This window comes from Capsaspora owczarzaki, assembly GCF_000151315.2.
Source record: "Capsaspora owczarzaki ATCC 30864 unplaced genomic scaffold supercont2.10, whole genome shotgun sequence".
NCBI lineage: Eukaryota > Filasterea > Ministeriida > Capsasporidae > Capsaspora > Capsaspora owczarzaki.
Window position 1 is genome coordinate 563154 of NW_011887301.1, and position 12391 is coordinate 575544.

General features: G+C 53.3%; 3 protein-coding genes and 1 non-coding gene across 5 annotated transcripts; 2 read left to right on the forward strand and 2 right to left on the reverse strand.

Annotated features, from left to right (window-relative positions):
* The first annotated feature begins 33 nt into the window (after nucleotides 1-33).
* CAOG_05988 (Ap4A phosphorylase II) lies at nucleotides 34-1881 on the forward strand. Its single transcript, XM_004345528.2, has 5 exons — nucleotides 34-482; nucleotides 571-613; nucleotides 705-913; nucleotides 1049-1107; nucleotides 1214-1881. The coding sequence occupies exons 1-5, from the start codon at nucleotides 303-305 to the stop codon at nucleotides 1725-1727; spliced, it is 1005 nt and encodes a 334-aa protein (XP_004345578.1). The 5' UTR covers nucleotides 34-302; the 3' UTR covers nucleotides 1728-1881.
* Nucleotides 1870-3457, reverse strand: CAOG_05989. Of its 2 annotated transcripts, none has more exons than XM_011272283.1 (2): nucleotides 3434-3457; nucleotides 1870-2407 (listed from the first exon to the last, which is right to left on the reverse strand). In XM_011272283.1, the coding sequence occupies exon 2, from the start codon at nucleotides 2391-2393 to the stop codon at nucleotides 2058-2060; it is 336 nt and encodes a 111-aa protein (XP_011270585.1). In that variant the 5' UTR covers nucleotides 2394-2407; nucleotides 3434-3457; the 3' UTR covers nucleotides 1870-2057. The 2 variants fall into 2 exon arrangements, with proteins under 2 accessions (XP_011270585.1, XP_004345579.1); XM_004345529.2 differs by lacking the exon at nucleotides 3434-3457 and adding an exon at nucleotides 3301-3426.
* Nucleotides 3458-3989: 532 nt separating this feature from the next.
* CAOG_05990 (hypothetical protein) lies at nucleotides 3990-8056 on the forward strand. Its single transcript, XM_004345530.2, has one exon. The coding sequence runs from the start codon at nucleotides 4003-4005 to the stop codon at nucleotides 8014-8016; it is 4014 nt and encodes a 1337-aa protein (XP_004345580.1). The 5' UTR covers nucleotides 3990-4002; the 3' UTR covers nucleotides 8017-8056.
* A 173-nt stretch (nucleotides 8057-8229) lies between these two features.
* CAOG_09701 lies at nucleotides 8230-8300 on the reverse strand. Its single transcript has one exon. It is a non-coding gene; the product is annotated as a tRNA-Gly (tRNA).
* Nucleotides 8301-12391: the final 4091 nt, after the last annotated feature.

Below are 12391 nucleotides of genomic sequence, written 5' to 3' on the forward strand. Positions count from 1 at the left end.
TCGGTCGTCGCGTCCAATCTCAGTCATCTTCGTCACTGACTTTCGAGTCTGCGTTCAACTGGCGATCGCTTGCTTGGTGTCGCTCTTCATCTTCAACTCTGTCTGTGTGTTTGTTTCCAGAGTCAGTCTCTCTCTCTCCAAACACGACGGCTGCGCTTTGGTTGCTGCTCCAGACAGCGCGAACTGGGACCACTTTGACACTGCGCTGCGCTCAAGCTGCTGCTGCTGCATCAGGACACGTCGTCCACTCGACTCGACCTCACCCAAGCCGATACTCGCAACGGTTGCGCTCAATCACCACAATGGCAAGCCCTGCTTCTGCCGGGGGTAGCTCTTCGTCGAGCTCACCACAAGACCTGATCAACACCCAGCCCGAGCAACTGGCAGAGACCATCCGCAGGTCGGTGGCTACCGCGCGTGCTGCAGGATCGTTGTTCTCCATTGATGCTCGATCCAGCATTCACGTTCAGGAGGGCGTTCAGGTAAACCAAAACCAAATCCCCAGATTCCTCATAACCTGACAGCTGCTCGGCTGGAACTAACGAATCGCCGCTTGCTGCTGTCAAACAGTTCATCATTCGAGTGTCGAACGCGTTAGACAAGAAGAAAGCAGGTACTCGTCAGCGTTGGTTGGAGCGCCAGCCAGAAACAAATTTGCCAACTTTGATCTGCACTCTGCGCTCACTCTTTGCAATCGTGAACAGAAGACAAACGAACAGAGGAAAAGCAGTCCCCAAAAGACCCCTTTATGGCCCCATTCGAGCCAGGCATGTTTGTGGGACGCTTGTCAGACACCCACAGCGCAGTGCTCAACAAGTTCAACATTGTCGAAAACCACACATTGGTCATTACACGCGATTTTGTGCCACAGGGCACGCCATTGACGCTTGCTGATATGACCTCGACACTACAGGTGAAGCATCCATTGCAGCATATGCATGAGGGAGGCTTGAATGTTTCTTTTTTTTTTTTTTTTTTTTTTTTGTCGTATGGTTTATTTGGTCGTTTTGGACGCTGACACCGTCTGCGGTCTTGCCTTGTTTCACAGGTTGTTGATGCGCTGGACGGGTTTGGCTTTTACAACTGTGGTCCGCTCTCCGGGGCAAGGTAGGACGGCTTTGTTTGCTTTGTTTGCTTTGTTGTTTTGTTTTCCGACCCGTTTCGTGCCTCTTTCCCCTCTCCGTCACTGCCCTCGCCGCCTCTCATTCCCCAGCCAACCGCACAAGCACACGCAAGTCTTTCCGCGCAACACTCCGGGCATTGGCTCCAATGTTCCAATTGAGGCGGCTCTTCCGCCTCGACTGGCGAACGAAGCTTCGCAGACGGTGCATCACATCCCCGCATTCTCTCGCGCGTTTCGGCACGCCTTTGTGTGGCTGACTCCCAGCAAGGGAGTATCAGCTTCCGGAACGGCGGCGCACGCACACAACTCGGTCCAACGCGCCCAAGACCTGCACGCTGCATACTTGAAAGCGTTGGACTACCTCGAGATCCCGGCCAACCACCCGCACGAGCCAGCCGATGCAGCGCCGTCGTACAACGTGCTCTTCACTGCTGAATGGCTCTTGGTTGTCCCTCGAGCTGCGGACAGCCACGACGGAATCGGCTGCAACGCCGTTGGATTTACCGGTTCACTGTTCGTTCGCACGCCAGAAGATGCTGCCAAGCTTGAGGTGTTGACGCCGCTTGGGTTGTTGGCAGCTGTCGGCTTCAAGACTCTCTCGTAGTTGTAGCTGTGCAAGAATTCACCTGTTGTTGTCTAGCATTTCAAACTTCTTCTTTTTTTTTCTGTGTGTCTCCCATTCAACTGCCTTGAAATGCGTGCACCCAATCTCCACTTCTTCGTGAGCAACAACAATGACAAGAGAGGAAAGTTTCCACCAGCATGTTCACTATTTGAAGGACAAAAGAGACACGCTTGCACAACAAAGTCAAATGACAACAAACAAGATCGAACGAGGCCATGGCTTGGTCATGCGCACAACGGGACTGTGACAAATGGAATCAGGGGAACAGAAAGAACGGGACCCGAGGTAACACTACCGCCGATGCAGTTTTTAATCGAAAAGACCAAAGCCCATGTCGCCCTCCTCGGACTCCTCCTTCTTCTTCTCCTCCTTCTTGGGCTCCTCCTTCTTGGCCTCCTTGGCGGGGGCGGCAGAAGAAGCAGCGGGGGCAGCGGCAGCGCCGCCAGCGGGGACGGAGGCGAGCTTGGCAGAGCCGGCAGCGATGAGCTGCTCGAGGGACTTGCCAGAGAGCTCGGCGATGACCTTGTTGAGCTTGGTCTCGTCGGCCTCAATGCCAACCGAGCTGAGGATGGCCTTGACGTCGGCAGCGGAGGGGGTCTTGTTGCCACCGAGAGTGGCGAGCAGGTACGCGGCAATGTAACGCATCTTGAGTGTTTAGACTGGATTTTTTCCAACGCAAAAAGCAGAAGAAGAACAAGAGTGAGATGAAGACAAAGACGATGATGATGATGAAAAATGGGCAAAAAGCGTTCAGAGTGAAAGCAAAAGTGATTGAGAAATACAGCGATTGAGCAATGGAAAAAAAAAAAAAAAGAGAAAAGAAAAAAATTACGTTGATCAACCGCGTGGGTTTTTTTTTTTTTTTTAACTTTGGGTTTTTGGAGGAAATGCATTGGAAGGACGAAAAAGGCACAACCGCGGCCCGTCGTTGTGTGCGGCAATGGAGACCGGACTGCTCGGTGCAACAAAGCACCTGTCGAATGCACAGTGCGGCGGAAGCGTCACCAGACCAGCGGGAGGGAGCGCAAAGCACAAGAAGGCGATCTTGGCTTTTTTTTTCGTTTTTTTTTTTTTGCTTTTTGACACGCAAGAAAAGAGACCCCACGCGGCAAGCCACACGAAACAGAGTCGCTTGTCGCTTCGACCGCCAATGCTCGAGTGCTGGCTCAGGTCGTACAACGACAAGCAAAAGCAAAGAGAAAAAAAAAAGGTTCAAGGAAAAAAAAAAGTTCAAGGAAAAAAAAGCCCATATGGGATGGGTTTTGGGCTGGAATGGACACTGTTCGTGTCGATGGACCAGCCGACCCCCGCCCCATCGAGCAATAGAACAGTGAGTGTAGCGGCAATGCCAGGCCGCAGCGAGGTCAGACGAGGAGGAAGATGAGGGAAGGCAAAGACCAAAGGCAAAAGGAAGAAAACGAAAAAAAAAAAAAAAGCCATGCTTTCATTCAAAAAAACAAAGAAAAAAGTCAATCGCTCTCTTCAAGCTGCTTGGCGGTGCTCCATGCCATCCAGGCAGAAAAGAAGCGCGCAAGCTGAAAGAAGCACACACGGTTGGAGGCAGAGGCAGGCGAGGCGAGCAGAGAAGAAAAAGAAGAAGAAGAAGAAGAAGACGAAGAAAACGAAAAAAAAAATCGTTTGATTTTTTTTTTTTTTTTTTTTTTTTGTCGGCTTGAGTTTCTTACGCGATGAACGGGAGAAAGAGCACGTCCACATTCGGAAACGAGTTCAAGAAGCAAAATCGATAAAAAATCAGAACCAATAAAATGAAATAGCAAGGTTCGAGATAGCACGACATTGCAGCAAAAGCAAGAAGAAAAAAAAATAACGTGGAATAGCATGGAGCTGGGAGAAGGGCAACGACCAAAATTGCGTTGAACAATGAGCGAGCATCGGGCGATCGTACTCGCCTAGGGATGGATTGCGATGCACACCACCAAAGGAAACAAGAGTATCGGATTGGAGAGGCCATTGGAGAGCCAAAAAGTGCGTCGTGAAGAAAGCGAGCGAGCGGATTGTGGTCGCGGCAATGCAACTGCGCGAAAATTGATGATGATTGCCACCGATGCTGCAAACCGCAATCCACTGTGAATGCTGAATTATGAATTTGCATGACAATGATGAAATGGCGTCATGATGTTGAACCCTTCAAGCAACTGGAACCAAAAAAAAAAAAAAAAACTTTTGTATGGAGTTTCCATTGGATTTTGGCAGTCTTTTTTTTTTTTTTTTTTTTTTTTTTTTTTTTTTTTTGATGTCCAACCCTTTCGACGACGACAGCGGCACTGCTGCTGCTGCTGCTGCGGCTGCCGAAGGGACGAATCCGTTCGACCAGGACGATGACGACGTCAAGACCAACGCGAACGCGAACGGCAGCGCAAATCCATTCGAGAACGACGACGACGACGACCAAGCGAGCCAAGCTGGGCGCAGTGGCGGCGGCGGTGCGTTCACGTCTTCCTCGCCTGCTGCTGCTGCTGCTGCTGCTGCTGCTGCTGCTCATGCTGGGCCACGGCGTTTCACAGACGGCGATGCACAGCAGCACCATGGGCCGCAGAAGCCGCGTCGGACCATCCGCGACTCGACCGATGCAGCGGGCGTCGTCCATCACAGCAGCAGCAGTGGCAGCAGCAATCACAGCGGTTCAGCGTCCTCGTCATTCACCAACGCTGCTGCTGCTGCTGCTGCTGCTGCTGCTGCTGCTGCTGCGAGTGCTACAAGTGCTACTGCTACGAGTGCTGCTTTGAATGCGAAGGCGGCGAACGCAACAGGCAGCAACAGCAGCAACAACCCGTTCGACAGCAGCGACGATGCCGTGCAGCAACCAGCCAAGCCAAAATCTTCATCTCCATCGACAAGTGCACCAGCAACGCCAACAACAACCTCAGCGACGACGACGACGACGACGACGGCAACTGCATCAGGACTGACTGGATTGGACAAGACTAAGCCCGCTGCTGCTGCTACTGCTGCTGCTGCTGTATCGCGACTCAATTCAATCACACAGGCAACTGGCGCTACGCCACTGCCCAATAGAGTTGCACTGGTTGTGGCTTGCGCTGCGTACGAAGAGCTGAATGCCCACCCAACGGCCATGGCAGATGCCCAGCTGGTGCATGGCGCGCTCACCAATTTGCAATTTCAAAGCCAACTCGTCGTCAATCTCAGCAAGCAAGAGTTGCTCGAAGCCATCTTTGCGTTTGTTGAGCGCGTCAAGCAGCTCGGGCCGCACACACTGGTGGTCTTTTCATTCCATGGCCATGGCTTGCAGATTTGTGACGAAAACTACCTCGTGCCAGCCAACACTCTGCTCAGCAACCCGATTCGAGCTGGACGCCAGTGCTTGCCGGTGGAGGCAGTTCTGTCTCTCCTCAGCGACGCGAACGCTGCATGGATGCTGGTCATGCTGGATTGCGCCCGCACCAACACGTTCAAGTCAAAGTGGCTGGCAACGCTGAGCTCCTCTGCTGGTGCCGATCTTGAAGACGACGAGCGGGCCCGTTTCCAGCGCAGTGCAACGACGGCCGGGCTCACTCACATCGAGCCTCGTGCGCGAACTGTGGTTTTGTGCGCTGCTGCGCCAGGATGTTTGCAGGACCCTGCGTCGTCGGGCGACGCACACTCACTGCTAGCCAAGGCCTTTGCCGACGCTGTTGAAATGAGCATCGATGCTGGCAAGGCTGCTTGCACTCGTGCAGCAGCAGCAGCAGCAGCAGCAGCAGGCGTCGATGGGGACGCAGACGGCGCGCTGACGCTGCTGGCCCAGCCGTGCACGATGCTGTCCATCGTTTCCATGGCTGCGGAAGGCACTCGGCGAAATTCAGATGGCCACCAGGCTCCTTGCTTTGTGTATCTCGTTCATCAAGATGCCTGGTTTGACTTTGCTTCGTCTGGAGTCGTCCGATCCTCGATTCGAGACTTTCCTGGCGACGAGCTTCTGCACCACAACGACCACTCTGCAGCTCTGACCTACGCACGCCAGCTTTTTGATCAGACACATCATCCTCACGCGGCCTTCATTCTGGGCGTATGCAACGAAGACCTGGCGACAGCCTATTTTCATCGCATGAGCCTGGAATGGATGGCTGATTTGCGTCAAGCATCGCCCACCAGAGATGCCGACTCTCCATCATTGTCTGACAAGCACGTCCCTGCAGATCGCACAGCAACCGGCACCCTGCCCCTGAGCAAATCGCTTGGCGCATTGCTCGATCAGATGAAAAAGGCCTACGCCGACGCCATTCGCTTCTTCTCCATTGCTGCGGCGCAAAGCCATGGTCCCGCAATGTACTGTCTTGGAAGAATGCACCAGCGAGGCTTGGGCGTCAGCCAGGACGAGCGGGAAGCCGAGCGGCTGTACCAAACCGCCCGTGGCTTTGGCTTTTTGGAGTGGTTCCGGCGCGCTGCAAGCTGTGGCAGCGTTTACGCGCAGTTCAATCTGGCACGATGCCTTCACCTGGGCATTGGCGTTACGGCCGACGTCAACGAGGCCATGACCTGGTATCGCCGTGCTGCCAATCAGCAACTTGCAACCGCGCAGTTCAACCTGGCTCTCATCCTCTCTGCAAAGCGACACACTGGCGTGACCGACCCCGGCAATGCAAGTGAGGCAGCGGCTCTCTTCCATGCTGCTGCCGATCAAGGCATCCCCGAGGCCATGTTTGAGTACGGCAACATGCTGCAAGAAGGGCGGCACGTCCCGAAAGATCTTGCCGAAGCTGTGCGCTACTTTCGTGTTGCAACTGCTCAGGGCAATGCGCATGCACAAGCTGCACTTGGCCATTGCTTTGCAAACGGAACCGGCGTTGTGCAGGACGAGATGGAGGCCTTCCGCCTGATGCGTGCCGCTGCCGCCCAAAATGAAGCAAGCGCGCTCTTCAACCTCGGTGTCATGTACCTACGTGGCCGTGCTGGCCTTGCCGTCGATCGAGGTGAAGCCGCGCGCTTGTTCAAGCTGAGCAGCGATCGCGGCAACCCGCATGCACAGTACGCGCTTGGTCGCATGTACAAGGATGGCAAAGGTGTTGACCACAACATGAGCGAGGCACTGCGTCTATTCCAAGCTGCTGCACAGCAAGGAGACGCCTCTGCGCAAGTTTGCTTGGGCCTGATGCATTACCATGGCCAAGGCGTGCCCAAGGACATTGCCGCTGCAGTTCAGCTCTTTCAAGTCGCTGCTGCTTGTGATTCCGATGCGAGCTTGCCCCTCGATGCCAAGACGCTGGAAAATGATGCCGAGGCAGCTTCACAGAGTTCCGGCGAGCAGCATGCTGTTGTGACTGCCCGATTCAATCTCGGCTGGGCTTTCATGAACGGCGAGGGCGGTCTGCCTGTCGACAAGGCAAAGGCCGCGGTGCTCTACCGCTTTGCGGCTGATCGCGGGCTCGCCTCTGCTCAGCAGAATTTGGCTCTGATGCTGCTGCATGGTGATGGTGTCGATCGCGACGAGCAACAAGCAGCCCACTACTTGGCGCTTGCTGCGGAATCTGGCGATGGCGAGGCCCAGTTCAATCTCGCACTCATGTACCTTGATGGCGTGGGCGTGGAGGGCAACGAGAAGGAAGCCGTTCGTCTCTTCCGCCTCGCAGCGGACAAGAACTTGCCAGACGCATTGGTCGGGCTCGCGAGCTTGTACATTGAAGGGCGCGGCGTGGAAAAGGACGAAACCGAGGCTGCTGCCTTGTACAAGCGTGCCGCGCAGCTCGGACATGGCTTTGCGCGCGCCAGCCTCGGTGTTTTGCATCTCCATGGCTGCGGGGTGGCCAAGAATGAGCCTGAAGCTCTGCGCCTCATCCGCGCTGCCGCCGAGTTTGACCATGACGACCACGGCCAATTCACGCTCGGCTGGATGTATGCCAAGGGCGTTGGAGTGGCTCGCGATGAACGCGAGGCAGTCAAGTGGCTCAAGGCGGCTGCCGAGCAAGGCAATGGCGACGCGCAAACACATCTCGGCTGGATGTACGAGAACGGGCTCGGTGTCGCCAAGAACGAGAAGGAAGCTGCGCGGCTCTACGGCCAAGCAGCTGAGCGTGGCAATGCTGATGCACGGTACAACCTCGCCGTCATGTACGAGCGGGGCAGAGGCGTTGTCAAGAACGACAAGGAAGCCATCCGGCTCTACGAGCTTGCCTCCGCGCAAGGGCGCAACAATGCGGCAACAGCGCTTGAGCGGCTGCAAAAGAAGCTGGCGGACGCAAACGGGACGGCTGCAAACCTGGTCACTTCAGGGGTGGCGTCGTCCGGCCTCGACTCTGCCATTGAAACGTGAAAAGGTTGTGCACAGAAATAAAAGCGTGTTGGTTGTATTATTTTTTTTTTATTTATTTATTTTTTTTTTTTTTTTTTTTTTTTTTTACGAGAGGGGAGCGTAGATGTCGTTGGAAATTCTATTGTAGAATTCACAACAGGACCCTATCAAATGTTGAAAGAAGTGTAGAGAGGAGAAGGCGAAAAACAAAAAAAAAAGCAAAAAAAAAAAACGTGCGAACGCCGAGAATCGGACTCGGGTCAAGTCGTTGGCAACGACCTATTCTGCCACTGAACCACGTTCGCATTTCAGTACGGGTGGTCATTGGGCAAATGCGTAGGTCAATCTTAAGGATGGTGTTTGAAAGTGCCGGTAGGTCGCGAAACGAACTGCAACAGCTCAAAAAGTCTGCCATTGTTGTAACGATTGAGTTTGTGTGTTCACCATTGATCCGGAAGGTACGTTGATGCCACTGGTTACCTTTTTTTTCGACTTTTGTCATTTAGAGGGGTAATAGAAGAGGACTCTCAATATGAAGCCGGTTTTGTTAAAAGTAAAGACTTTGCCATGTCCCCTTGACCACTATGTGCGCCATACAGCGCCGCCACAACGCGCTATGTGATCAGTACCATGTATACTGCATGCCTATGGCCACCAGAGTGGGCGGGGATCGCTCTAAAGGAGGGCTGTTTTCTGGCTTTTTCGCTATTTTTTACGTTTTTTTTTATGATTTTTGGCGTTCTTCAAGGCATTGGTTTCATATGCGCAAGCGGGCTACTGCCCGCTCAGCATTGCCGGATTTTCGTCATTGTGCTTTGCAAATCGTGTTCTGCAAAGTAGGTACAATAGAGTGCTTCAAAGAGAATGGAAAAATTCGGTCGCTCGGCGGACGATCCGTCGCGTCGCCGAGCGTTGTTCATTGGAATGCGGGTTTTGAGCCTGGCCGTCTGGGACCCGCCCTCCTTCGTGGTTACAAAACAAGAAGAAGCATATTTAATGTACAAAAAACGCGCGGGCGGCGCGGGTGTGAGATTAGGCGCTCGGTGAACGAGCCCAAAAAGAGCGGGATGAATACGGGGAGAGTTGATCTTTGTGGTCCTTCTTCCTTTGATCGTTCTTGTCCGTCAGCCCTTGATGTTCTCCGTGCCGAGCTTCCATCCTCACATTCTAGACATTTTTCTGCATCAAACACAGGACAAACGCACGCACGCGCGCTCCGCATCTTCGCAAAATGAGCGTTCAAGCGCCAGAACGTCCCGCCACAACCTGATCGCCAATACTAACTGTCACCTTCGTGGTTGATATCAAGTCCAACCCAGCCGATCAGTTGAGTTTCCCCCGCGAACAGGCCGGCTCATGGTCTGTTTTTTGTTTTTTTTGTTTTTTTTTTCAAACCGACGTTTATTTGTTTTGACCAGAACTCACGCCATCATAACAAAGTTCGCTGAGCTGCGCCGCTGTTACTGGCGTATGAAGCTCTAGTCAAACATTTGCAGCCCAGATATGATGTCTGGGATGCTAACACAACATTTTGGTCGTCACAGAGGACGAGAATCATCTTTTGGAGAGTCGAGTCGGGCTCGATTGCGAGTGCGTTGCCCCAGAGCTTATGGAAGCCTGGGCTTGTCTTGAGTTCTTGGTTTTTGCGGCACGTGAAGGTGTCTTGCTTCGCGCGATTGAGGACGAGGCTTCGGAAGTGCGCAATAGCGTGGGCCGAGTGGATGGTTGTGAGGTGGAAGCGGGCGCGGCACCGCAACGTCCAGAGTGACCATCTGGCCAGGTGGAACAAGATGGTGAGACACGAGCGAGAGTGGTCGTGCTTCTTGTCCACAATGAGTAGTTCGTATCGGTGTGTGCGCCAAGGTTCGAGCAGCTTCGTTTTGGGCTTTGTTTTGCTTCTTGTTTTTGTTTTCCCTCTCCTTCATGTTTCAAGTCGGCGTCCGTACTTGTCATCCTCGTCTATGCCATTGTTGTGTTGTTGTGTTTTTCAGTCTTCTTGATGTTAGTCTTTGTTCGTTGGGTTGTTGTGGCGCCGCTTTTGTTTTGTTTTGTTTTTTTTCTTTGTTTGCGTCGCTGCCGCACTTTTCGTGCATTTGGCTCTGCACTCTGTGTTTGAGAGATGATTTGTGAAAGCACAACCAATGAGACTGACTGAAACAACCGCGTTGTTCCGATAGATTGAAAGTCAACATGCTGTCGTATGAAAGTATGAGCGCGAGACAGCGCGAGTTGTACGACAAAGTCAAGAATGCGAATGAACGGTTCTTGTAAGAAAAAGCCGGAAGTATTGGAAAGAAAGTGTGACAACATGTGTACTGATGAAATGGTGGATAGACAGCAGTGCGAGAATATTGACGATGCCGGCGCACAAGCGATTGCTGAGGGACTCAAAGGCAACCCGAACGTGGAGAAACTCTTGTGAGTCATCTCGCTTCGAGTGTGGAGCGTGAGTGGCTTCGGCAGTGGACATTAGAGTGGCTCACTATTGGAGGGGACGGACAGTCTGGGTTGGAATCAAATTGGTGATGCTGGAGCGCGGGCGATTGCCGAGACGCTCAAACTCAATATGACGCTAACTAACCTTTAGTAAGGCATCTCACTCAAAAGAATGGTTTGGAGTGAGGGATCAAGTAGAAGGCATTACGAGTGCTAAGTGGTGAATGGGACGGACAAGTCTGACTGAGAATCAGATTGGTGATGCTGGAGCGCTGGCGATTGCTGAGACACTCAGAGTGAATACGACAGTGACCGACCTTGGGTAAGGCAATTCGCTTCGATTGATGCGTGTGAGTGGGTGATGTCAGCAGAGGACATTTAGAGTGCTCACTGATGGACGGACAGCCTATGGCAGAATCAGATTGGTGATGCTGGGGCACAAGCGATTGCTGAGACACTCAAAGTGAACAAGACGTTGATCAAGATCGAGCAAGGAGTGTCACTTTCACTCAACAGGAGGCATTCAGAGTGCTCATTGATGGAGGGGATGTGAATAGGCTATGGAAGAATCAGATTGGCGATGCTGGAGCACAGGCGATTGCTGAGGCGCTCAAAGTCAACACGACGCTCGCTAACCTCGGGTAAGTCATCTCACTTTGATGTGAGTCAGCAGAGGTGCTCAGAATGCTTACTGATGACTGAACAGTTTGCACAATAATAAGCTTGGCGATGCTGGAGCGACTGCGATTGCTGAGATGCTCAAAGTGAACAAGATGCTGACATCGCTCGGGTAAGGCAACTCACGTTCACTGATTGTAAGACCTTGGTAGGGTTAGCCAGGCAATGTTGTTGTAAAGTGTTTTATGTCACTTTGCAGACTGAACTGCAATTCCAAATGCATGCAAACAAACAATACAAAGACATCAACGCCGAGTCTTCTTAGCAAAGAACGACCCAGTCGGGACCGCAGAGCCTGCGGGTCCTGACACTCTACCCCCTCCCGGTCCTCCCCGCGGAGAAGAGAGTCCTCTTTTTTACATTTCCCTCTTTGCTTCTTTCTTCCTTGCTTTCCTTCCCACTTTCGAATCGTCGTAGTGCCATGTCCGACCAACAAGCCTCCTCGTCCACTCGAGACGAGCATCCCCCCACGCGCGCCCACCCCCAAGGCGGCCTCACGGCCGCTCCAGGCATGGGAGCATGGGGTGGCGGGAACCCGCTCGCCAAGACGGGCGCCGCGCTGCCGGCCAAGTCCGGTCTCGAGATGATCGACGTCAACGACCCCGACTACGCTAAGCTGAACGAAGAGCTCAGCCTGAACGCCTCTCAGATGGGTGACGGCTCGAAGCACACTGTCGTGGTCAGCTGGACCTCGCTTCGCGCCAACAAGATCGATGGCAGAGGCAACGAGATCACCAAGCTCCTGATGGAGCACATCCCTGAGGGCTGCTGCGGCATCAACTTTGGCCCGCATGAGCTGAGCATCGTCTTCAAGCACCCGAACCAAGCGACCGAGGCGTGCCAGAAGGGCATCCAGTTTGGAATGACCACCATCTATCCCAATGCGTGCCTGAGGGAAGTCGTGCTGATGCTCTACAACGTCCCGATGCACCACTCCAACGAAGCCATTGCGGATATGCTCAACACCAAAACTGGACTCAAGTTCGAAAAGTGCCATCGCTCCATTGGCAAAGCGCCAAACGGCTGTCCCTTCGAAACGGGCACAAGGATCTACTACGCTACGTTGACCAGCGACACGAACGTCAAGCAGGTGATTGACAAGGTCCCTGACTCCATTCAAGTCACGTCTGCTAGTGGCTTCCCCCGTGACGTCCAAATCCAAGTGAAAGGACAACCCACCAAGTGCTTCCACTGCAAGCAGCACCACAAGTACGCGACGTGCCCGACCCGCCGCACCCAGTACAACCGACATGAAGCCAACGAAAATGAAACGACCCGCCTG